Raw genomic sequence first — 27,005 nt, 5'->3', positions numbered from 1 at the left:
CCTCTGTGCCCCATCTCTGACTCTACCTTGTGCAACTCTGGGCAAGTTGGGTCTACAGCAGATCTTCTACTCAGAGCCTTATTTTTAGATGAGGAAACTTCAGCTAAGAGAGTGGAAGTGACTTGCCCAAGTTTATACCACAACCGTGGATTGAATCTGTTTATTGGCCTTCTACTACCTTAGCGAAGTACTAGTTCACTCCCAAACTTCCAAGACCACAGTTGACTCTGCCTCAAAATAGTTGTCATTGATCATCGCCATGGTGCCTGTCCTGAGGGGTGATGCTAATGGCTCCACTTAATCCAGAAAAGGGCTTTCAGGCGAGTTTTACTTTGACTGCCTGCAGCAGGAGGAAGACGGAATCCAGGTGGGGGGAGTGGGCAGGACTAAAGGAAAATAAGGGGCTGAGAGAGAAATGGCCTACTGTGAGTGTCAAAGATCATAGGAAAGGGCAGAATTTCTCTAAGAGCATCCAAGAACTACCTGCATCAGGCTCTCCGGGACACTTGCTAAGTAAACTGCAGATTCCTGCTCTCCACCCCCGTTCCCCAACCTGAACTTTCTAGATTTGAATTTTTAGGGCTAGAGTCAAAGAATTCCACTTAAAAGAAGTCCCCTATACCATCTAGCCTTTGATAACCACTTGGTTTATCTGCTTGGTGTTTTAAGAGTACAGATGGGTGTATTTGGGATTAATGATGGAGTTTACCCATGATATGATCATATGCTAGCTCTAATCTGTGGTATGGTTCTGAGAGAGTGTTTTTTTTTTGTTTTGTTTTTAGATTTATTTGAGAGAGAGAGAGAACGGATGTGTGCGCAGACTGCCTGCTGAGCGCAGAGCCTGACGTCATAGTGGGGTTCCATCTCACGACCCTGAGATTGTGACCTGAGCTAAAGTCAAGAGTTAGACACTTAACAGCTGACTGAGTCACCCAGGCACCCCAAGAGACAGTGTTCTTGAATGTCAAGTACTACTGCTCCAGCACAGTTCCTTGGAAGGGGGACAGACCAACAATGTGCAGTACTGAGTACCAAATGGCTAAGCAAAACCAGCCCTCCCTCACACATTCCAGTGCAGGAGAGGCCTGCAGAGCCCTCTACAATGAAACTGCTAATTAAAGCTAATTAAAAGTGCCAGAGACTAGAGCTTGATGGAAATCAAGTGGGAAGGACAACCAGAAAAAAATAAAGGAAAAGAAAATGTTTGAGAGCCAAGAGCCTAATTGAAAAATGAAATCATATTTTAATTACACAAAGCAAACAGAGACCCAATATTTACCAAATGAGAACCCTGATTTCTCATGGCTAAGAACACAGAAAGACTTTGGTGTTGGACTGGTCAAAGTTTGAATCCTAAAACTCTTATTATTATGTAAACTGAGAATTTGCTTAGCCTCTTTAAGCTTTAGTTTTTTTCATCTAGAAAATGAGGTCATAATAGTTACATATAGAGTTTCAGTGAACCAATATAGGCAAAGCACTTCTTACAGTTCATCTCATGTACTGAGTTCAATTACATACTAGTAATAATACTGGCTCTGTGTAAAAGAACAAAACTCGACCACTCTCTTACAGCAGACACAAAGATAAACTCGAAATGGATAAAAGACCTCAACGTGAGACAGGAATCCATCAGAATCCTAGAGAGGAACATAGAGAGTAACCTCTTCAACATCGACCACAGCAACTTCTTTCAAGACATGTCTCCAAAGACAAAGGAAACAAAAGTGAAAATGAACTTTTGGGACTTCATCAAGATCAAAAGCTTCTGCACAGTAAAGGAAACAGTCAACAAAACAAACAGGAAACCCACTGAATGGGAGAAGATACTCACAAATGGCACTACAAAGGACTGATATCCAAGATCTATAAAGAACTCCTCAAACTCAACACACACAAAACAGATAATCACATCAAAAAAATGGGCAGAAGACATGAACAGACACTTCTCCAAAGACGACATACAAATGCCTAACAGACACATGAAAAAATGTTCATCATCATTAGCCATCAGGGAGATTCAAATCAAAATCACACTGAGATACCACTTTATACGAGTTAGAATGACAAAATCAACAAGACAGTAAACAACAAATGTTGGAGAAGATATGGAGAAAGGGGAACCCTTTTACACTGTTGGTGGGAATGCAAGTTGGTGCAGCCACTTTGAAAAAGAGTATGGAGATCCCTTAAGAAATTAAAAAATGGAGCTGCCCTATGACTCTGCAATTACACTACTGGGTATTTACCCCAAAGATACAGATATGGTGAAAAGAAGGGCCATCTTTACCCCAATGTTCATAGCAGCAATGGCCACAGTCGCCAAACTCTGGAAAGAACTCAGATGCCCTTCAATGGACGAATGGATAAGGAAGATGTGATCCATATATACAATGGAGTATTATGCCTCCATCAGAAAGGATGAATACCCAACTTTTGTATCAACATGGACAGGACTGGAGGAGATTATGCCGAGTGAAATAAGTTAAGCAGAGAAAGTCAGTTATCGTATGGTTTCACTTACTTGTGGAACATAAGGAATAACATGGAGGACATTGGGTGAAGGAGAGGAGAAGGGAGTTGGGGGAAATTGGAGGCAGGGATGAACCACGAGAGACTGTGGACTCTGAGAAACAAACTGAGGGTTTTGGAGGGGAGGGAGGTGGCGGGTTGGGTGAGCCTGGTGGTGGGTATTATGGAGGTCACGTATTGCATGGAGCACTGGGTGTGGTGCATAAACAATGAATTTTGGAACACTGAAAAAAAATAAAATAAGAACAGTAATACTTGCTCTTATATCATCACTGCAAGAAAGTAATTTAGGCCTGTAGGTAGTTTATACTGAAGTCAGTTGTCTTCTAGAAGCTGTCCTTGTTTCAGTGAAATCAAAGTGTGGAGTCATAAGTCTAGGCACATGTTTACTTCCTGGTAACGTACTTATATTTAGCTAAGGATACTCTCTGAAACGTACATGGAAATTCGCATTTATCAAACACTCTGAACACAAATCACATTCATAAACATTTTAGATTGCTGTTACAGAGCAGCAGAGGGGAAAAAAACCCACTGAGAAACCAAAAACAAAACACAATTATGGTAACTAGTCTTAAGAACTGTCGAATGAGAAAGGCGCTGGGAGGAAGTCAGGCCTTGATATGGTCTGTATGAGCTTCAGCTGTTTCCGTGGCTATCCCAAAGGCGCCTGTTTCCTACGTTTAAGCACCAAAATTAAACAGTGTATCTTCATTCAGAAAACAAGAAAGGTCATCTTCCAGCCTCAAGTTTTTCGGTAAGAATTCTAATAAAGTCAGTAAATGATCATTCTTGGGCTTGAGTCAAGAACAAGCTTCATATCTTTTTAGTACATATCTTTTTAGCACGATCATTTCCTGGCAGAAAAATGGCCTCGCTGGGTGAATTAATTTAATTTCCTAACTGTGACAACTACAAAGGTAGTGCAGGGTATATAAATAGCAAAATTTGATGAGAGATTTTGGGCAAGTCACTTCTGATTTCCAGTCCTTGGGATCTTTATTGGAAATAATACCGCCTGTCATCTATGCTAATCTCTGAATCATTCCAATTCCAGTACATGTGCTACAAAGGGAAGACTACAACTATTTGCCAGTAATCTTGAGGAACCCTGAATTATACATCGCCATTATATATGTACAAGGTATGGTGACATTAATTGAGCATAATCAAAAGAATTCTTACTTAATCAGAGCCTCATACATAAGATATGACCAATCAAACATCAATACGGACAGGTATTACTTTTGAGAGCTTTATAAATACTCATTTTTGGGGTACTCTACGGGGGATGAAGAGCCCCCCTTAGACAATTAGCGATCAGTTAATTGCTAGAAGGTATGGAACCTACTATGAGTGCCATAAACACAGAAAAAGTAGATGAATAGAAAGAGGGATGATCAGAAACAGTGTAGGAAGGTCAAATGAAGGTTTAATTAGGGAGATGTAATATTATTTGTGTCTGCTTATACAAATTTTAAAGAAAATTTTCTGAGAGATTAAGCCACATAAATTTTGTTTTATTATTAAATTTTATTAATGGGTATATTTCCTCCTACCAGGCAGGAAAAGCTATTTAACGCATCATATTTTCAAATTTACTCTGGCCCCCAAGAAAGTCAGGGCTAGTGTTGTATCACCATTAAATTCAAGAGATATAACAGAATTTTTAGGGGGCACCATCATTAAAAGAATTTGGGTAGCAGACAAATCTCTCCTATAAAATTTATCACAAATCCACATGATGAATAATCTTGAGTTGAAAATCTGGAGTTTTTCAGGTCAGGGTCTGAAAGGGATAGGTTATTCCAGGATTGGAGAAGCAGCTAAAACCAATGGCAGAATAAAGGTGGGGAAAAAAATCAGCAGAGAAAAATATATGAAAAATACACACATATGTAATTTTTCAGAAACAGAATTGGTTTTCCGGCAATCAGATGACATTTTACTTAATGGGGGGGCATTTCATGTTTTCAGCTGAATTACCTCCAAAGCCTACTTCAGAGGCAGTACCCACTCCTGATTCCCGGGAGTGATGGGGATTTACAGGACCACGGATATTCATCTGTCTGGATGTCTGTGGGTGTTTCCAGTAGATGGCGGCATGTCGTTGCTAATTCCCGTCAGGCTACACCCTAACTGTGAGGTTTTCCAAAGAGGAAAACCCGTACCTCTGCTGCAGAAAACCGAAGGGCTGTTCCTGGTGCAAGAGGTTTGTGTGAAGGAAGTCGGCCTAAACGGCCACCTTGGAAGGAAATTCAAGATTTTCAGCCATGCCAGAGATCATTCTTGACCTTAGATACAGCACAAGGTCAAGGATAAAGCAGGGGTCTGAGGTGATATATATTCAGTTTCTAGGCTGAATCTGTCACCTGGAGGAAGCACCTCAACAGTTTGCCTCATAGGGGAGTCCAAGAGGTTAAAATGGGACGATGCTTTAATTTACGGGGAAGAAAGGTGCTACAACAATTCATGGGGGGAAGGACCAGTTCTTTGCAGCAGTCCTGTCCTTTTCTGCTTTTGTACCTTCCCTATCCTCTTCTCATGCCCTTTATATCCTGGCATTCCCCAGGGCACGGTCCTCTGTCCGTAGTGCTGATTTCCCCTAATTTTTTTTTTAAATAATTTTTTTTTTCAGCATAACAGTATTCCTTGTTTTTCCACCACACCCAGTGCTCCATGCAATCCGTGCCCTCTCCAATACCCACCACCTGGATCCCCCAACCTCCCACCCCCCCCCCCGCTGCTTCAAACCCCTCAGATTGTTTTTCAGAGGCGGGGCGGGGAGTAGGAGGCGGCGCCTTTTCAACCTGTACTCTAAAGTGAGCTGATTACCTACCAAAGAACTCCGATCACCCATGAAATCAGCCTGAGATCAGAATTATAATTCTGATATATTATATATATAATTATATACTATATATACTATATATATATATATATATATATATATATAAAATTCTGATCTATACACGTCTGGATCTCTACAGGGGCAGAAGACGCCAGTGGGCAGGTAAAGCGGAGTGGGAACATCGGACTGATATCCTGATATCGGAAGATAAACAAAAGGGGGAGGGAGCCACCAGAGGCAAAAGTAATACCCCTAATAGGAGAGTGCCCTGCATCTGGGGACCAGCATTAACTCGGAGACTGGTTGAAAGCACTCCTAATGGTTTTGAACCACAGGCCTAGGCTGATGATTCCCTACGTCTGGTCTGTTCGTTCAGGACAGCTCCTCCCACCCCCAGTTTCTAGCTCACATGTCCAGTTGTGTGTTAAACATCTCCACTTGGAAATATCACAGGCAGCCTGCACTCATTACATCCACTGATGACCTCCATCAGACCTCCCTCTCCCCATTCCTGGAGGTTTACCTTTAAAAAAAAAAAAAAAAAACCTAATTGGCTTTATTCGGTGATTTCTGAATCAGGCAGCATCCTACCTAGCAAATGGAAGGGTGGTCCTAGGACCCACCCATGTCAGAAAGTACCCTGATTCCTTTTTCTTTATTCTCATGGTTCTATCACTCTCTAAATCCCGCCAATTTTAGCTCCTATGTAACACTCAACTCCATGTCCTCCATCTCCCCCAGTTTGGACCTGGTTCAGGCCTACACCCTCTTGACAATCACCTTCCACTTGGCCTGCAAGGCCTGTGGCTTACCATCCTCCTATCCATTTCTCACCTCGCTGCTCAAGTAATCTTAGAATATAGATCCGACCATCTCGCTCTTATGCCGACTCCATTTACCCTACAGAAGACCTTATCATCCACCCCTCCCCGCAGAATCTTCTACCACTCTCTTCCTCAAGCATATGCCCCAGTCACCCTGAACTGCCCTCTCTCTCTTCCAAATGGCTCCCTCCTCATCCTGGATAACTCTGCTTCAGATTAACATGAAGCATCACCTCCTCCAAAAATTCTTCCTTGATCTCCTACCTTCCTAATGGATTGGGGAAACTCAAAAAGTTAGGTATTGCCAACACAAAACCCCCCCAGAGACGTAAGTATAAAACATGGGCTACTTATTTCCTGTGACAGGAAGCTTTCAAGCTTTAAAGTTCAACCTCTTTTTAACAGCCTTATTGAGATATAATTCACACACCATACAATTCACTCATTTAAAGTGTACATTTTCTATGTCCTTTTGTATATTCGCAGGATTGTACATCCATCAGCACAATCTACTTTAGAACATTTTCATTATCCCCAAAGGAAACCCATGTTCCCATTTTCTCCCGACCCTCCAGCTTTAAGTAACCGTTACTCTATTTTCTATCTCTATAACTTTGCCTACTTTGGACATTTCATATGAATGGAGTCATATACTATATGGTCTTTCATGACCAGCTTCTTTCATTTAATGTAATGTTTTCAAGGTTCATGCACGTTTGTCATTATGGATCAGTACTTTTTATAGCTGAAAAATAGCCGTTGTGTGGGTTTATCACACTTTATTTCTCTGTCAGCTGATGGATACATCTGGGTTGTTGCCACTTTTTGGCCGTTACGAAAATTTGTCTACAGATTTTTATGTAGGTGTAGGTTTTCATTTCTCTCAGGTAATACCTAGAAGAGGAATTGCCAGGTCATAGGGCAAGTGTGCAGTTAAGTCTAACTTTTTGAAGATCTGATGCACTGCCTTCCAAAGCAGCTCTGCCATTTTATATTCCGACCAACAACGTGTGAAGGATCTGGTTTCTCCACATCCTAACACTTGCTGGAGTTGGACTGTCTTTTTGATTACAGCAATCCTAGTGGGTGTAATGTGATTATCTCATTATGGTTTTGATTTGCATTTCCCTAATAACATCTTTTCATGTGTGTATTAGCCATCTATACAACTTCTTTGGAGAAATGGCTATACAAATCATTTGCCTATTTTTTGATAGTTTTTTCCCAATAGTTTTAGACTTACAGAAAGATTGAGAAGACAGCACAAAGATTTCCCATATAACTTGCACCCAGTCTCCCTATTATCAACATCTTAGTGTGATATCTTTATCACAACTACTGAATATTGATACATTATTTATTTTTTAAAAAAAGATTTTATTTATTTGACAGAGATCACAAATAGGCAGGAAGGCAGACAGAGAGAGAGAGGGGGAAGCAGGCTCCCCGCTGAGCAGACAGCACTATGCTGGGCTCCATCCCAGGACCCTGAGATCATGACCTGAGCCGAAGGCAGAGGCTTAACCCACTGAGCCACCCACGTACCCCGAATATTGTGACATTATTAAAAAAGTCCATAGTTTATTCATATTTTCTTAGTTTTTACATAATGTCCTTTTTCTTTTCTAGGATCCCTTCCAGAACACTGATTACATGCAGCTGTCATGCCTTCTTAATTATTTATTAATAAAGATTTTATTTATTTACTTGAGAGAGACAGAGAGATCATGTGTGCACATGGGTGGGGGGAGGGGCAGAGAGAGAGGAAGGAGGAGATTCTCTGCTGTGTGGGGAGCCTGAAGTGGGGCTCGATCCCAGGACCCTGAGATCATGATGTGAGTTGAAGTCAGACGCTTAACTGACTGAGCCACCCAGGTGCCCTGCCATGCCTTCTTAGTCTTGTTTTGGCTATAAAAGTTTCTCAGACTTGCCTTGTTTTTGATGACCTTGATAGTTTCGAGGAGGACTGGTATTTCTTTCATAGGATCCTTTACTGAAAACTCTCTGATGTTTTCCTCATTTATATGGGGGTTATGGGTTTTGGGGAAAATCACAGAGGTAAAGTATCATTTTCATCCCCTCAAATCAAGGGTATATCCATCAACATGCTTTGTGTAATTTGGCGTTGACCCCTGATCACCTGGCTGAAGTACTGTTTGTCAGATTTCTCCACTATAAAGTTACCTTCCTCTGACTGCTTATGTACTCTTTGGAAGGAAGTCCCTAAGAATGATCTACACTTAAGAAGTGGAGAGTTAGTTTCCTTATTTAGGGTAGTAGCTATGTAATTCATTTGGAATTCTTCTGCATAGGAGATCTGTCTCTTCTTCCTCACTTATTAATTTATTCAATCATTTTAGTTGTATCACTATGGACTCATAAATATTTATTCTGTACTTTGTGTCATAATCCAATACTTTATTTTGTCGCTCAAATTGTCCCAGCTTTGGCCATTAGGCTCTCTTTCAGTTGGCCCCTGTGCCTCTGTGACACATTCCCATCGAAGTGGTGTGCGTGTGTGTGTGTGTGTGTGTGTGTGTGTGTCTGTGTGTGTATGTTTAGTACTTCCTTAAGTTCTGATGTTCCACGCTCATCTTATATATTTTCTGTCCTAGTCCTAGAATCAGCCATTTCTCCCAGAAGCCTTGGTTCTTTCCTTGGTGAAGAGTATTAGAAACCAAGATCTGGACACTAGGTATGCTCATTACTATTGGGGCGCCTTTACCTATTCTTTGATTGGGTTATTTGTCTTTGTATTATGGAGTTGTAAGAGTTTTCTATGAATTCTGGATACAAGTCCCTTATCAGATATGTGATACGAAAATATTTTCTCCCATTCTTTCAGTTGTCTCTTTACTTTCTTGATTCAATCTCTTATTGAGTTAAACAAATATGGTGTGTTCTACTTCTCCATATAAACCTATGTCCTGAGGAGGCATTTCAAGCAACATTTCTTTCTCCTTTGGTTTACAGATTCCAAATAGTTCCTTCTTCACCAGTGGGATTTTTCTATTGGCTACTGTGAAGATGTCCTATGTATGTGTATTACACATAGAAGATATAGGGCCTTACTGGTTAAGGAAACATACACAGAACAGCTCCAAAGCTAAACCAGAGTTGCTGGAAGGGGGTTGAGGGCAGGAGAAGGGAGGGGTGGAGCTTGGAGGAGCACCTTCCTTAAAAATAAGACCATTCGATGTCCTTCTAAGAGAGATCACAACTCCTCTTCATCATGGGAAACACATAATGAATAAATATGCTGGGAAGAGCAGGGCTTTCTTAGTAACCATTCAGTGAGAAAAGAGGGTGCCTATTTGGTCTTCTATATATCACACCAGAAACCTCTAATTGCATTCTTGTTTGTCATGAATGCATCAGATCCCACCACAGAACTGAGCAGTGAGAAGTCTGTTCCCAAAGCTTGTTTCTGCACTAGGTAAGTTGTGTAGAGAAGATTAAGAAGTGCAAACCAAAGCATTTCAGCCCTCTTGTCAGGTCCACCAGTACCCCAATTCTCTGTCCTGAGCTAACTTAAACTACTAGCACCATTTGACACAGATGAAGACACTCTCCTCTTAAAACACTTGCTTCTGGGCGCCTGGGTGGCTCAGTGGGTTGGGCCGCTGCCTTCGGCTCAGGTCATGATCTCAGGGTCCTGGGATCGAGTCCCGCATCGGGTTCTCTGCTCGGCAGAGATCCTGCTTCCCCCTCTCTCTCTCTCTGCCTGCCTCTCCATCTACTTGTGATCTCTCTCTGTCAAATAAATAAATAAAAATCTTAAAAAAACAAAACAAAACAAAAAAACACTTGCTTCTGGGAAACAGACCTCTCTCCTATTTTCTTTCCTGTTCCTTCTCAGGTTCCTTTGCTGGTTTGTCCTCAGCACTCCAACATCTCAACAGTGGAGTACCCACCCAAGGCCCAATTCTTGGATGGCTTCCCTTTTTCTATGCTTGTGTTGTCAATAAGATCTCATTTCTCATTCCATCTCATGGCTTTAAATCCCATCTACCTGCTGATGATTCCCAAACCCCTATTTCTAGCCCAGACCTCTATCCTGAATATAGATTTGTATGTTCAGCTCTCTCTTCATGATTTTTTAAAATTTTTTAAAAAATATTTTATTTATTTATTTGACAGAGAGAGAGAGGGAGAGAGAGAGAGATCACAAGTAGGCAGAGAGGCAGGCAGAGAGAGAGGGGGAAGCAGGCTCTCTGCTGAGCAGAGAGCCCGATGCGGGGCTCGATCCCAGGACGCTGAGATCATAACCTGAGCTGAAGGCAGAGGCTTAATCCACTGAGCCACCCAGGCGCCCCCTCTTCATGATTTCTATTCAGATGTCTAACGTGCATCTCAACCTTAGTATTTCCAAACCCAAACTCTTGATACCTCCTTCCTATCTGCCCTGTTTCTACCTCCCCAAACTCAACCTGTCTTTCCCAGTGTCTGGCGTATTTTCATTTCAGCAAATCAAAACTCCATCGTTTGAAATGCTCAGAACAAAACCCTTGGAGTCACTGGTTTACTTCCAATCTCTCAGAAAATCCTGTCAGATCTGCTTGTAAAATATATCCTAATCTGACCACTTCTGATCTTCTGCAGTGCCGCCATCTTGGCTTGAATCACTACTATCTTTCACCTACTTTCCTGACAGCTCCTTCTGTTTTTGCTCTTGCTTGCAGCCTCTCCTCCCCAAATGTCTACTTACAACATAGTAACCAGGAGTGATTCTTTTACAGTGTAAGTCACTTTATGGCAGTCTCTGTTCCAAACCATTGGATAGCTTCCTACCTCACTCAAAGTAAAAACCAGTGTTAACGCGACAGCCTTCAGGATCTCAGCTTAGATGAAACCCGTGACACCGTCTCTGACTCTTCCCTCTGCTCATTCACGTCATAGATACTGGCCTTTCTGCTGTTCTTTAAATGCCAAGCGTACTTCTTCCTCTGGCTCTTTCCTCTTGTGTGTCTTTTCCTGGTATGCTCTTCCCCTAGATATCCACATGGCTTGTTCCCTGTCTTCCTTTAGCTTTTTCCTCAGTTGTTACCACATCATTAAGGGCTTCCGTGACCACTCTACAACTGTGGGTGACCTTTGTTACCCCGGCATATTCTCTTCCCCTTCCCATGCCTAATTTTTCACATAGCATATATATCATCTGAGGTACTTTATATTTTACTTATTTATTAGTCTGCCTTGACTGCCTGAATTATAATAGTGTAAGTTCCATAAGGGCAGGACCTAAAGAGAAGACACACTCAATAAACAGCAGTTGAATGAGTGAATGAAAGAATGAGTAAAAGGGTGAGGAAGCTTTCTTAAGCTTTCATTTCCTTATCTTTGTCGGATTTAAGTACGAGAGATGCCAGTCTAAAGAAAATCAAAATGAGAAAAAAATCGAGGAGAGAGGAAGCCTTGAAGGAAACCAGAGGTGGCAGGAGAGATGAAGGAGAAAGAGAACTGTAAAGGGACCGATGTCAGAGGGAAAATGTGGGAAGAGCAGGAAGAACCAGAAAGAAAACTCCGGACTCATCTGCTTGAATAATGACTTCACTTAAAGTACAAAGATTGTTGGAGCCACTTTGGGGACTTCAGTGCCCAGCCAGACTTCTCCCGCGGTGCAGTGCCTGGACTCCCGGGCTGTTTCAGAGATTCAGTCTGGAGAAGTGCAAGGCAGCTCAGGGGAAGATGATTTCTCATGAAAGGAACTAAAAAAAAGCCCACTCAAGAAGCCCTTCCATTTTCTAGTTAACCTGCAGTCATTTTCCAGGACAGAGTATCATCTTGACTCTAAAAATGTACAATGGGGTTAAAAGGGTCAACACCATAGCAAAGATCATTGTCTGGGGGACAGGATTTCTCTAATTCTGGTGACTATACAGGTTATGCTGATCCTTGGTCACCTGAGATTTATCCTCCTACTAGAAATGAGAGTAAAGGTGTGTAGAAAAAGAGATCGACAGCAATGCCGCAAGTAGAAGAATCAACATACATGGAATCACTCCACGTTCTTCTTTATTACAGAAAGGGTGCTGCATTTTCCACTGGCCAGGGAGGCTGTGGAGGTAAAAAACTACAAGAGCATTGTAACTTCTTGGTAAGTAAGTTTTCTGACACATGGCAACTAGTGATTAATTACTGTGTTAGAAGATAACATTCCTGTAGAGACTTGCTGGAAATACCGATGCTGCCCATGCTTGCTTAGACACTGCTTAAGGAGCGCCGAGGCACACTGCTGCAGTCTCTTATTTCTGGCTATTTTGGTATTGCTGTTATATTCATTTTACACAGCTTCAACTTCAGTGGAATTGACGGAGCCCATTTCCATGAAACCCATCCTACCAAAACCAGAAACAGAAAAAAATAAGGCCATAAAGCGTGTCTATGTGTGTTCGATGTATGAGAGCAAGAGCAAATGAAGGAGAAAAAGACAATGAATCATAGGGATACATGGTTCCTTTTGTAAAATGCTTTATGCTCTAGGGAGATGCTGTTCCTCCTAAACCTGTAAGAACATCAACCCATGGCAGCTGGTGAAAACTCTTAGGGCATTAAAGACAGACTAAGCTTTGTCATTATCCAAGTACTTTGTCAGCACCAAAAGAAGCCTTGAGTGGATACCTATCCATTCATTCAATCCCCATGATGAGCACTTACTCTGGGCTCAGCACTGAGAAAACAGAAAAGAGTCTCAATGTCTTGGGACATTAAAGTCTAATAGGGAGAGGTCTTCTGAGGGGTGCCTGGGTGGCTAAGTCAGTTACACGGCCGACTCTTGGTTTTGGCTGAGGTCATGATCTCAGGGTCATGAGACTGAGCCCCACGTTAGGGTCCCCGCAAAGCAGGAGTCTGCTTGGGATTCTTTCTCCCTCTCCCTCTGTCCTTCCCTGCCACACGATCTCTCTCTCTCTCATCAAATAAATGAATAAATCTTAAAAAAAAAAAAAAAAAAAGGAGAGGCCTTCTGAACCAAGACTGGAAGGACAGAGTCATCCAATGCTACATATTTATGCTGCCTATTTCCTTTTATAATCCATCCAGAGTAAACAGCAGTAGTAGCAGTACTGCTCCCAAGTGGTCACATTTCAGGTCACACCCACTGCCTTGGACATCAGTCCCAAATCCAACCATAAAAGGCACGGCTCAGTTGCCATTTAATTACTTCCTGAAGAAGCAGTGCTAGCACGCAACCCACTGATGCCGACCTCAATACCGCCTAGTCAGCATTTCATTATTCAGGTGCTGGTTTTTTTAGGACGTGTTCAGGCCCCATACTGTCTGCCAAAACCTGTTAATTTACTTATTTCAGCTAAATAAAAAAAATCATTTAAAAAAGGATGATTGAATTTAAGAATTATATTCCTCAGAGAATTAGTAATGCTTTTCTGTATCCCTCAGGCCTCCATGTTCTTAACTTCCCCTTGTTAATGTTATTATGAACAGACTAATTCAATAATGAGATCATTCCCCATAAGAGCAACCAAATAAATGCAGCATTCAGTCACACCTGGTTTCCCTAATCTGAGCAAAGAAGGCTTTCTACCAAATTTAGCCTAAAATAGGGAATTTAATGAACACGCAACACACACACACACACACACACACACGCATGCACAAAGGAAGAATAAGACAGGGAAGGAGGACAGAGAAGCAGAGGAACAGGGTAGCAATGGAACAAATGGAAGGACAGATTGGAGAAGAAAAGTTAAAAATGAAGATACATGGTTATAGGCTTTCAAAACAAGGATCCTAGCATATATGTCTTGATAACTGTCAATGTAATGTAATATTTCATTATTTCCTGAAAGGTCTTAAAAATGGTTTCAAATTTTCTGGAACTTCTTGAGGAATCAAAAAATCAAATGAAATGACACAGAAGTACAAACATTAGGCAGTAGAATTCCAGACAATTAAAAATAAATGACTTTCTGGCCATAAAGGAGTTTATGAAAAAATTCACCAAGGTACAAAGAGCAGTAAAACACTAAGATACCATAATCACTGTCTATCTTCTTCAAAACTGTTTTAGCTTTCACTGAGTACCAAAGGTCTGATGATTTAAGTAAGGTATACAGTGTTGAGACCACATGAAGAGAGAATAAAACAACCCTTCAAATTTGCAAAAGCACATTATAAAGAAACATTAAAAATTGAGATCTGCAAACTAGGAAAGAGAAAGCGTGCACTTTAAAAGAAGAGCCTTCAAGGACATGAAAGGTGAGCACGGTTGATGATGAATAACCACTGTCCACACAATGAAAACAAGAAGAGAAGAAGGGATTTCAACTGGGAAAGAGAGAAGAGATGAGGAAAAGGTTCATGAAAACATATATTCAACACGTGATTTATGAAAGAAAAAAGGAAATAATCCTAATGGATTTGTAAATTTGCAAATGTTTATAAATTTGCAAATGATTACATAATACCTAACTTATACCATGAAATATTTGTTCAGGTATTAAAAGTGGTACAGTGGACCCTTGAACAATGTGGGAAGGAAGGGGTGCCAACCTCCCACACAGTCACAGATCCGTGTATAACTTCTGACTCCCCCAAAACTTCAGTAGGAATAGCCTACTGATGGCCAGATGTCGTACCGATAACATCAACAGTTGATGAATGCGTTTTGTAGGTTATATGTGTTAATACTGTTTTCTCACAAGAAAGTAAGGTAGAGAAAAGAAAATGTTATGAAGAAAATAAGGAAGAGAAAATACATTAATTGTAGTGTATGAAAAAAGTCTGCATATGAGTGGCCCTGCACCGTTCAAACCCATGTTGTTCAAGGATCAACTGTCCTTTCAAGGGCTATCAGCAGCTTTGGGAAAAATAATGTTTCCAATGAAGGTTACTGATATGGGAAAATGCAATTAAACAAATATAAAATTGCATTAACATAGTTCCAATTTTGTAAAAAGAGAAATCATATGCATGCATAGCATGAAAATTCACTTGTATCCCGGGCAGAGGCACAAGGCCTGAGAAATTACACCAAATGTCATAGTCTCCAGATGAGAGGCTTAGGAGTCATGTTTATTGATTTTTTAAAAAAATTTTATGTGACATATCTTATGCAATAAGCAAATATTACTTTTAGAATAAGAAAGTTACTGAAGTTTTGTAGTATGAAGAACTTAGGTTAGAGAACAGGAAAACTCCCTGCCTAAGGCAGGTTACACATCCAATAGAATCATAGAGAATTACCTTCTCTAAGACTGATGAACATCCAATTGTTTCATTTTTTCTTAAATTAACTTTTCAAGTACAAAGAATCCATTTTTCTAAGGGATTTTGATAGGCAACGGGATCTTGACTTTGGTACAAGGGACCGAGCCTGGTCCTTCCTCCTACCTTGCAAAGTCCAGGTCTGCCTCCCGCGACATGGTGATGTTGGTCAAATTCTGCTGCAGGACAAAGATGTTCCTACACATCTTCTTGATGCCAGACTCACTGATGCGCCTGAAGTACTGGGCACCATTAATGAGGATGCAGGAGATCAGGTGACCCAGGCCTGAGGGACCAGCACAGATCAGCGATGGGGGGTGGAGAAGAGAAGACAGATTAGTGCCACCTTGTGTGAACTTACACATGAATGTGTAATCCTCCACAGATTTAAACGATCAAAGAAGGCATATCTCTGAGGGTTGCTGCACCCACGGAGCCTACAGTAGTTCTGGAGTACTTATACATCATCCTAATAGCTACAAATGGAGAGGCTTTATGCAACATACCCACTGCACACCCCAAGCCACCATGTCAAGGGCTTAGAAAATAAGCCAGTTGGTTGTAAACTACTGAAGAGGACTGGAACTCTTATTTTTCTGTAAAGAGATACTGGAAGCAGAGAAGAACACATGCAAATACAATGATCTGTTTGGTTTCCTTTTCCTCCCACAAAAAAAGACAGGGGTGTATTTTTGGCTCAAATGTTGATTTGGAACCCAATAAGCAAAAATATGTCAGTAAGAAATGGATGCATGCCGGTCACCATTCTTCAAAGCTTCCCCTGGAACTCTAGAGCTAGTCTGGCTAGTCACAAGCAGTCTACTGTCTTCATGATTTCCCTCTTCTGAAGTCATAGAGCCTCCATGGTGACGGTTCAAGGCGGGACTTCAGGATCCATGACTCCCTCTGTCTGCAGAATGAGTTTCCCTTGATGAGGATGAACGCAGAAAAGGGAGAGGAGGAGCATTCTCTCCTGCCTCAGCTACACTCCTGCAGTTGCTTCCAGACCACAAACTCACCTGTACGTGCAACTACTTGAAAGGGAAGTAAAAGGATTTTTACTCAAAGAGAAGGAAACACACATGTGGATTTTACATTTAAAGCCACTGATTGATGTGAAAAATCTCTGTAGGTTAAGTTTTGGGTATGATTTTACTGAGCCCATAACTCCGGGTATAATTTTGTTCTGCCGTGGTAAAATGGAATTTGCCTAAGCGGAGGCAATGAGGGGGTGCGGTGTTTGTAGAGAATAGTAAATAATAATAAATATATTAAATAAGTAAATTTAGGGGCGGCTGGGTGGCTCAGTCAGTTAAGTGTCCTACTCTTGATCTCAGCTCGGTCCTTGATCTCAGGGTTGAGTTCAAGGGTTGAGTTCAAGGTTGAGTTCATGGAGCCCACTCCCTGCCCCAGCATGGAGCCCACTTACAAAAAAAAGTAAATTCATATGATAAATACACATAATAAATTATAATAATAATTAAAAAAAAACCAATAGAAGTTGTCTGTTTTATATCATTACTATACACTGGCAATTACTATACACACATAATATCTGTGATAAGATGCTCCTCTTTGCCACACCAAAGAAGACTGATACCCTCTCACCCCCACACCCCACCCCTTGGGAAATTCTGTATTATGCCTTTTCAATTGAGGAGGAAATATCACAGAGAAATATCTAGAGCTTTTTTAAACAGAAGGTCTCCAATTTATGATTTCTTCATCTCTATTCTATGTTAGAGCATTACACCCATATTTCAAGAAGATGTTGCTATTCATCAGGATTGGATGTTAAGAAATGTCTGGGCAAAATGAGAGGGAAAGTCTGGGAACTGTGAATGTTGATACACAGGGCTTGGAAGAGTCATGGTCAAGAGCAAGGAGGAAACAGTATAGTGAGCGAGGAGTGACTTCTCAGATGGACACCATAGCTCTAAGCTCCAGAGGACTGTTGTGGCCCTCAAATTCTCAGTGCTATGGAGAGAACACTTAACCTCTTAATCACTAACACTTTCTGGCTGAAGTCTTCTAGGAATAGTTTCTTTCAGAACATATCTCCATCTTTATGAAATAATTTAATGGGAAAATAGGATTTTCAGTGTTTTGGTCCAAGTTTGCTGGGACATAACTGTTTCCTAAAGCAAGCAGTGGCCAAGCCTTTCTTTCCTGTGTCCAGGTTCTACAGTCATCTGCACAATGCACTTCCTTAACTGTTTTGAATAACATTGCTTTAATTCTGAGACACACCATCGATACTTCTGGGACCCAGGACTATATACAAATAAACCAAAACAAGAAAGGAGGGAATATAGTTTGAAGTCCTAAAAGTCCCACCCATTAGAGAAATTCAGCATGAAAAATCATTTGGTTGGCATTGCATATTTAACAATGTTGAAGGTGAATGCCTTTATGCGGAAATGTCTTTCGTGCCCTTCCTTGCCAGCCTGCCCCATGGCATTAATGGATCTAGCCTTCCTAAAATCTCTGATCAGAGGTTTCTTTTCAGACAACAGCGCATTCTTTGAGAGAAAACTTCCCCTTCCACCGATAATTTTAGTTAATGAGATCTTTTTTTGGAGTCTTCTCATTGTATGTGTGCTTCTTTTTCTTTTCTGAGCTTCTCTTGAGCTAACTCATGGTCCACTCTACATATTTACCCAACTCTCATGAGTGGCGTGTCAGGGAGGCAGCCAGGCTGCCATCTGCCTTATGTTGGATCAAATCTTATCAACCAGAAGCAGATGGCAGCCAGACTGTTGTCTACCTAGCCATCCGCAGAGAGACTAGGTACTGCAGCTTTAATCCAAAAAGAGAAAAACTGAACCAAAACAAAACCCAAACAACTATAAGTTGTGAACTTCAATAATAGGGAAAGATTAAAAAAAAAAATCCTTCACCCCTCCTTCCACCCCAAATCCTAGGGACACAGGCAAGGTCTGACCTTCAAATATATATTGGAACTTGTGCTGCTGAAGGCTGGCACTCATGGCCTCTTCAATGGCGCTGATGTCTTTGTTGAGCTTGACCACCAAAGGGTCATAATCCATACTTTCCACATTAGCCACAATGGCGTAGTTCCCCTCCTTTGCAAGGGGGATGAGATAGTGGAAACAGTGAACCCTGAAAAAAAGGCAAAGACGGAGAGGGCAGTTAGTAATACATTTTCCTGATGAAAACAATAATCTTGGACAGACCGCCCAAATATTTAGGGCAGCAGTGGCCCTGTAAATATTTACGTCCTCCTCCGCTTGTTCACCCGAAAGCCATCTAACGAAGAAATGAGGGATCTGGAGCAAGTTAGCTTCTGTGAGCCTCGCCTGCTTCACCCAAACATCAAGGGTGAGGAATAAATGAGCTCTAACATCCCCTTCAAAGACCGGATTATATGGCCAGTGTGAAAAGCATTCCATCTTTCAACAGACACGGCTGTAGCAGCAATGCGAGGCAGAGGTCACGGAGCTCGAAAGAGTTGGCTCTGGAATGAGACCATTTTGGCTTCAGTTTCCAATTCCAACATCTGCTGGCTGCGTGGCTTTAGGCGAGTTACTTCATCTCTGTCTTGGTTTCCTTATCTGGGCACTTGGGATGACAACAACACTTACCTCTAAGGGGCTCTGAGGAGCTACTGAACATGGAGCATGTGGCATGGATGCCCGGGCACAGGGCAAGGGCACAGCCAGTGTTGGCTACCATCACTATGACTATAATTAATCTATTACTTCAGTAAAACACTACAATAAATTTACTTATTTATTTAAAAATAAAATTGTGCTGGGCCTTGGGAATGTGAGACATGGTTTGTGCCCCAAAAGACTCCATAGCTTAGTGGAGTGGATCAAAAAGGAGAAAAAAAAAAAAAACAACAAAAAACAAAAGAGGGCAGTGTGTCACTCAGGAGCACATGGTCCTCTGGTGAGAACCATGGAAGCCTGCCACTGGGGTGTCAGGAAAGGTTCGCAACATAGGGTGACACTTAAGTGTGTAAGATTATCTAAATGAGCTTAAAGAAGGACGTTCCCATGTTGACACTGCCTGAGTCATTCTGACCATGTACACTTCTTAGGTTCTTTTTGGTAGTTATTGGGAACTGCTAAAGAAGTCTGAGATGGGTAAGGATTGGCTACTCTATAACCTGGGTGTGAAGCTGTAACAAAAGCAAGTTTCAGTACAAACAATTCTTCCACACATACAGGCATTTATAAAGAAACAAAACCAAAAACCAAAACCCTCCATCCATCGGCAGACCCAGTTCAAACACGCTGACTATAAACTCAGTGAGGTAGACAGGAAGATGTTCAGAGTCAAAACTCTGTTATCCTTATAGTCTGTATCAGGTAATAGGAAATATTCCTAAACAAAAGGCTGCAAAAGCCTTGGGCATTATTGCTAATGAACTGTCTTCAGGCTTGACTACGATCTTTCTTTTTTAAGTAAGGTTTATTGAGAAATAATTTATAAACAGTAAAATGCACCCTTCTCAGTGTATACTTCTATGAGCTTTGACAAGTCTACACAGTTGTATGATCACTGCTATTATCAAGTTGTAGAACCATGTCATCTCCCCCAGAATTCCCTTGAGCCCCTTTGCAGTCAACCTCTACCCATACCCCAAGGATCTGGCAACCACTGATTTACAGACACTTCCTATACTTTTGTTTTGCCCAGAACGCCCTATAAATAGAATCATATAGTATGTGGCTTCTGGAGTTTGGCTTCCTTCACTCTGCTTAAAGCATTTCTGCTTATTTGCCATCCATACACCTTTGTGTTCACAATTCTTGCCCAATATTTTTATTGGGTTGTTTCCTTATTATTAAAATTTGAGAGTTCTTTATATGTTCTGGATACAAGTTATTGATTAGATATACATTTTGCAAATATTTTCTCCTCCTCCTTGGCTTGTCTTTTCATCTTAGTCATGTCTTCTGAGGAATGGTTTTTAATTTTGATGAACTTCAGTTTATCATATTTCTTCTTTTTTGGGTGGTGTTTTTGGGGTCATATGTAAGAAATCTTGGCCTAAATAACATCACAAAGATTTTTTTTTTCCCTAAGTTTTCTCCTGGAAGTCTTGTAGTTTTAGGTTTTATATTTAGATTAATGATCCATTTTTAATGTTTTTTTGGTAAGATTTTACTTATGTACTTGAGAGAGAGCATGTGCACCAGTGGGTAGTGGGAAGGGGCAGACAGAGAGGGAGAAGAAGACACCTGGCTGAAAAGGGAGCCCGACATGGGGCTCGATCCAGGACCCCGCGATCATGACCTGAAGGCAGATGCTTAACTAACTAAGCCACCCAGGTGCCCTGATTCATTTTGAGCCAAGTTTTGTATAGGATTGCGTTATATTCTTAAAACTTGCTTATGTGGGGGAAATCTAAAGATCTTGACTACTAGCTCATTTTCATTATGGGTGATCATCTAACAGCGACATCAATTAATGACAAATTTTGCCAATAAAAATTCATACTGGCATTCCGGTGCTCATTGGCAAGGTGTATACTGTTAATCAAGACACCAGTAACTGCGCTGGTTGCAGCCCCCTCTGGAATGTGACCTTTCTAATATCATGAAAGCTGACCAATCCTGGAGTGGGATTCACGATGAGGGAAACTGATTACTACTGTGGTAGAAATTAAACTGAGTAGCTCTTAGCTGAAAATAAAATCACGCCATCAATGCTAAAGTATTTTTATAGTAAATTACACATGACGCAACTCCAGACAATGGGAAGACCACATACAAAGGCATGAGGGTATGAATGAAGGCCGGTTTTCAGGAATGACAAGTGGTTCCTTTTGGAACACACACATCACATGTGAAGACAGAGGCATGAGGTGCGCTCGGGGAGACGGGAAGGAGACCAGTCATCATCAGCTTTGGAGGCCATCTATGGACTCTGGACTTTATTTGAGAAGACACAGGGGGCCTTAGGAGGATTTTGAGAGATGAAATGATATAATCAGATGTGAGCTTTGGCACAATCGCTCTAGCACAGTATAAAGGGTGGACTGATGCTGAAGAATGGAAGCAACTGAAAGGAGAGAGACTACTGGGGATATTCTCAGGAACTGGGGGTGAGAGCGTATCAGATCCTGAAGTGAGTGGCATGGAAGAGAAGTAAGACTACTTTAAGGTACTGTCTTCCTCTCCCCAAATGGTTAGAGATGAAAAAAGATATTAAAGTAACCATTGGCAAATGTCAAATTCAAAAAGTGTTTCTTTTCTTCAGAGTCTGGCATGCTGTTGCTGACCTTAAGATGACTTTGGCATTAAGGGTTTCTACAAATATTGCTGATTACGCAGCAGGATGGGTAATTTTCAGAAAGTACACACTTCGGATCCCAATGGTAACAGGCGCTCGCTGTGGAACCCACTTAGAGCCCTCCTGATGGGAAGAGAAATCAGCTGATAAAGGTGACATTCCGGGCATCTTGGACTCAAATGGCAACTTAATTTTCTTCTTCTAAAGTTCAAATAGGGGGAAAAAAAGCCTCAATTTTTAATGGTCTCACCATACCTTTCATCTCTTGGGAGTGTCATTTGCTTTATGCTTCAAACTGTGGAATGGGGCTGCTTGTTGGTTAAATGTGACCTGCAGGGACATGGGTAAAATGTCAAATGCTCTTTGGATGGGTCCTTCAACATGGAACCTACTGGATTTGAGAACACCTTCTGGTTTGAACTTTAACAATGTTACAGAAAAATACGGGCTGCAGATATGGAGGTATTTTGGTGAATAAGATAAATCTTTGGCATCTGAGGTTGTTCTGGCCTTCTTGCTAGCATTTCTCACTATTTTTTCCCCATTAATTTCTTTGTCTATTCTATCTGTGCTCTCTTATTCCAGTAGCTTCGGGGGTAGAAGTACCAGAGACAGTACCTAACCAGCCACTTCTTCATGGCACCAGCCCCCGAGGGACAGGGCCTAACTTCTAACTCTGAGTTATGGTCAGATGGGAACAAAACGAACATTAGGAGATTATGGTGATAAGGATGATGCTGCCCGTACAGCTTCCGGACCTCTTGCACACACGCAGCGGACTGCTGGGTGAAAACAGAGCCTTCAAACCACTTCATTTCCTTTAAAGAGCAACAGGTTTTGTTTGGACAAACAGCACTTCTTTTGTCTGGGTTTGATTTCAAACCAGCTCATTCTCCAGAAGCATTCAGATTTTTATTGAGCACTTACTATGGGGGCAGGACTGTTCCAGGTTCTGGGGCCAGAGGAATAAAAATGGCACAGCTGACTCCCTCCTTCTAGAAGTCATCATCATCCACTGTGGATACAGGGGGGCCCAGCACCCTCCTTACTTCAGCATTTCCACAGTAGTGTACTGATATGCTAGTGATGCACTTTGTTCATTTTGTATTGTCAACCATATGAACACGCACACGCACACACACACACACACACACACGTGCTTGTTACTGTGACAGAGAATGAATGAAATCTGTCAATATTCATTTCAGGAGCCATCCACAGTACTCTCTGCCTAGTTTTACTTGTCATACTTCAAAAGGAACAAAGACAGTATGGAACATATTCATAACAAAGCAACCTGAGTGTTGAAACCATGTGATATGAGAAGGTAGGAGAAATTAATTTAGAAACAATAAACATGTTTAGTGCTTTTAGCAAAAATCAAGGGAAGGAAATTCTGCATCCAGGACTCTAAAACTCAGTGCTTTTGTTATTCATTCTTACAATGACCTTTTTCTGTTTTTCAGCGATTGCTGAAGGAGATATCGCAATGGGTGTCATCGCGATGAATGGTTTCTTGTAAAGTTAATAAATAATGACTAAGGTATGTTCAGCATTAAGAATAGTACCGTCATGACGTATGAAAATAAAGAGGGCAGAATAGAGGTTAAGGATTTAAAAGACTTACTCAAACATGTTGAAAAATCTCCCACTGGGAATTAACTACACTACAAGCGGCTAGTTCTGAACGTGGAACACTTTGTGTTCCCAACACAATCGATAGCATAAATTCCAGGAGCTGTGATAGTAATTAATTTGATGTTCCTTTGCTTTTCTGTGCAACCCGGGTAACAGAGGCTTCAGAATGTTACTGATTTTTGTTTTTGTTCCTGTCTATTACATTTATCTATTCATAGAAACCACCTGATTTATTTAACTGTCAGCTTGTAAGTAAACAGAAAACAAATCTAAAAATTATCGCAAAACAAATCAGGAAAACACAGAGGAAGGGCCTTTCTTCCTGGACAGCTGCATGTAAGGAATATGATCAGAAATGAGGCCGGGTAAAACATTCCTAGCCTGCAATGCTGCTTCTCTTACTCCACTCACAAGGTGTGACGTAATTAACAAGTAAGTCATTGGACAAGATAATGAAGAATGAACAGAGCATGAGGCATACACAAGAAATGACATCCAGAATACATTATCAATTATGCTTTGCCTAAGCACACCTGAAAGATATCCAATTTCTAATTGGAGTCCAGACATATGAACCAAAATCCTATTTACATTTTTAAAACCTCAACCTAGTAAAGACTCCAAATGAAACAACAAAATGCTCTATGAACTTTAATAATGTCTCATGGTAATACAGAAGATGTGTTACTGTACACTTTCTGATCTCAAATTTTCTGATCCTGAAGTTCCAAAAGTCCATATCCACCAGGGGTCTGATATGGCTACCTAGAGGTCTAATAAGCAACTCTAACTAACCATCTCCCAGATGGAAGTCTTGATTTTCACCCCTCCTACAACCCTTCTCCTCCCTCAGGCTTTCTCACCTCTGTAATGGCCCTGGCACCCAGAGTTACGCAGGGTCCAAAGCTGCTGGTTTTCCTCAAGTCCTTTCTTTTGCTGTCACCAGCCCCTGCACCCCACCCAGGTGATCAACACATTTCATCAGTTCTGCCTTTGGAACAGATCTCAAACCAACCCTTTTCACACGTACTCTCTGCTGCTCTGGAGCTCATAACTGGTCTCAACGCACGCTAGGCTTCCAATCATACTCCTTCCTATAATCCCTTTTCCAAACGATAGCTGAAGTGCCCTTTTAAAAATGAAAATGAATGAATGAATGAATGAAGGAATGAATGAAGCTCTCTCCCTTGCTTAGAACCTTTCTATCTCTTCACAATGCCCTTAGAATGAAATCTGAGCTAGTCACCTGGTCTATGTGGCACGATGATGTGCCAGGCTTCACGACCACACGTGGTCAGGCCCCAGCTGCCTCTTCCCATAGTCTCACACTCCTCCCCACCTCCTTGCTCCCAGTGTTCTACACGCCCAAGCTTGATTATCTCGGGACCTCTTGGTCTGAGCTTCCCTTCTCCTAGGTCTTTACACACGTGGTTCCTTCTTGTTACCATGTCACATTTTCTTTGACCACACTATCTAAAAAACAAAAAAGCCGATACCTCTTTTGTAGTCAAGCCCAGCTACGCTCTGCCATGTCCAGAATGAAAACTAGCCACGTGCGGCTATCGAGCTCTTGAGATGTGACCAATCTGAATTTCAATGTGCTCTAAGTGTAAAACATGCAGATTTGGAAAGACTTTGTACACAAAAAAATGTAAACTAGCTCATCCATAATTCTGACATTAGTTATATGCTGAAATGATAATATTTTGGATACACTGGGTTAGACAAAATATATCATAATTTATGTGTTTCCTTCTACTTTTTCAAATGTGACTCTTAGAAAATTTCAATGATCTATGTGGTTCAAACATATGGCTCACTTTGTAGTTGTATCAGCACTGCTTGATTCCATTATGGTATTTTGTCGGTTGCACTTATGTGAAATTATCTTTCTTTGTTCGTTCATTGGCTGTTTCCCCCATTAGAATGTAGCTCCAGGAGAGCAGGGCCCTTGAGTGATTTTTTTTCCATTGCTGTATCCCAATTCCTAGCACATGGCCTGGCACAGAGGCACTTAGTAAATGTTTATTGAATGAACGAATGATTGAAGACATCCCAGTCTTTTTTTTCTACCATTTCCATAGGTGTGATAAGAGAGCCCACCAACACTAAGAATGTTCTATACCCACCGCAAGGGAAGGAATAAGAATCCAAGATTATGGCATCTTTGAGACTCTTGTCCTGAATGATGATTTAATGTAATCTCTTCTTAGGTCTCAAGTTCTTGAAGGACGGCTCCTGCATCTGTCTACTCCCTTACCGATTAGCAGAGCACATGAAAATGTCAGTGACAATAAAGTCACCATAATCACAAAGCTACCACATTCTGAGCATTTACTTTGTGTCAGGTATTGTACTAATTATTATTTCATTTACGAAGTCTGTAGGCTAGGAATTATTGTTTTACTTTTATGATGAGAAAACAGGGCCAGGAAAGGTGTATTAACTGACTTTAAGACGGCCTAACTAGCTGGTAGAGACACTGAAATCCAGAACATTCTGATGTCACAGGCCACACAGACTCTGAGTCACCATATTTACGATACAGCGTGTGCTTAAAACTTTTACAGTGATCGATTAACACTAGAAATCACATTCAGTGTAAAAAAATAAAAAAGGACATCAGTAGTAAGAATCAAAAGTTACAGTGATAGGCTCCAGAAAGAAACAAGCGATAGGTGACCCGCGGCGCACTTCAGCTGCCGTCTTGGGCTTGCCTGTGTCATACCTGACTTCCAGATGCAGCACCAGCAAGCAGCGGTCAGCCATATCCTGGAAAGATCTGGCAAGTTCACTCAGCGTCTGCATGATCTGCTCCGACACTGGGGGCAGATCCATGGTCACACGGCTCTCCTGAGCCGGAGATAGCACTGAAAGGAGAAGAAAACACCAGTCACTGCACTACGTGCCTGGAGATCTGCTGGAAATGACATCTTACTTTGCTGTTCATCATGTTTTTACCAATTTGACTAATGCTGGTGTGGGCAGCATTCAACATCCGAGACACAATTGACTGTTTCTGTAATTAATTCAACACTGATTGTCTTCAACCAATTCACAGATTACTAGAGCAGAACCTTGGCGTTGGAAATGGCCTGAGCAGGCATCCGGCCCAACCACGTGGTCGAGGCTTGTGTCTCTTGCGCATCTTCTAGTGATTGCTGGGCGTCTGCTTACGTACTCCGATGAGTGTGAACGAAAACTCAGTACCTTTTAAGGCAGCCTACTCCTTCTCGAAAGATGTGACCATCTCTATCTACTGACATCTGTTGCCATTAACTTCTAATCATGGGCTCTGATTCTAGAACTTGGCAACCATTCTCATATGTGTTAGCACGTCAAGTATTCAAGACACCATGTCTTGTGGCTTCCTTCAAGTCTTCCCTTTTCTAGGCTAACTAACCCCAGTGTTTCAGCTATTCTTCAAATAATCAGAGTGAATTGTTTTTTAATTCTCTTAATTTGCCAACAAAACCATTCCAATTGTTTTGTATCTCCCTTGAAATGTGGCACTTGGGACCAAACATAATAAATATACCACAGAGTAGGAGCGTCTGGGTGCCTCAGTGGGTTGAGCCTCTGCCTTCGGCTCAGATCATGATCTCAGGGTCCTGGGATCGAGCCCTACATTGGGCTCCCTGCTCCGCAGGGAGCCTCCTTCTTCT

At 41.4% G+C, this 27,005-nt stretch overlaps 1 protein-coding gene and 1 long non-coding RNA gene across 4 annotated transcripts in view; one reads left to right on the top strand and one right to left on the bottom strand.

Moving 5' to 3' along the window:
- EXOC4 (exocyst complex component 4) overlaps window positions 1–27,005 on the bottom strand; it is a 755,957-nt gene that overhangs the window by 42,988 nt on the left and 685,964 nt on the right. For both annotated transcript variants that reach the window (XM_047694109.1, XM_047694108.1), the window contains exons 15-17: window positions 26,069–26,210; window positions 18,380–18,558; window positions 15,562–15,721 (exon numbers count right to left, since the gene is read on the bottom strand). In XM_047694109.1, coding sequence (XP_047550065.1) covers window positions 15,562–15,721; window positions 18,380–18,558; window positions 26,069–26,210 — 481 coding nt within the window. The remainder of the gene's footprint in view (window positions 1–15,561; window positions 15,722–18,379; window positions 18,559–26,068; window positions 26,211–27,005) is intronic.
- Window positions 22,232–25,600, top strand: LOC125080372 (uncharacterized). Of its 2 annotated transcripts, none has more exons than XR_007121348.1 (3): window positions 22,232–22,536; window positions 23,169–23,245; window positions 25,425–25,600. It is a non-coding gene; the product is annotated as an uncharacterized LOC125080372 (long non-coding RNA). The 2 variants fall into 2 exon arrangements; XR_007121349.1 differs by lacking the exon at window positions 22,232–22,536 and adding an exon at window positions 22,866–23,029.

Source organism: Lutra lutra, chromosome 11 (genome assembly GCF_902655055.1).
Source record: "Lutra lutra chromosome 11, mLutLut1.2, whole genome shotgun sequence".
Classification (NCBI taxonomy): Eukaryota; Metazoa; Chordata; class Mammalia; order Carnivora; family Mustelidae; genus Lutra; species Lutra lutra.
Note: the sequence above shows the minus strand (reverse complement) of the source record. Positions and strands in the feature narration are given on the sequence as shown.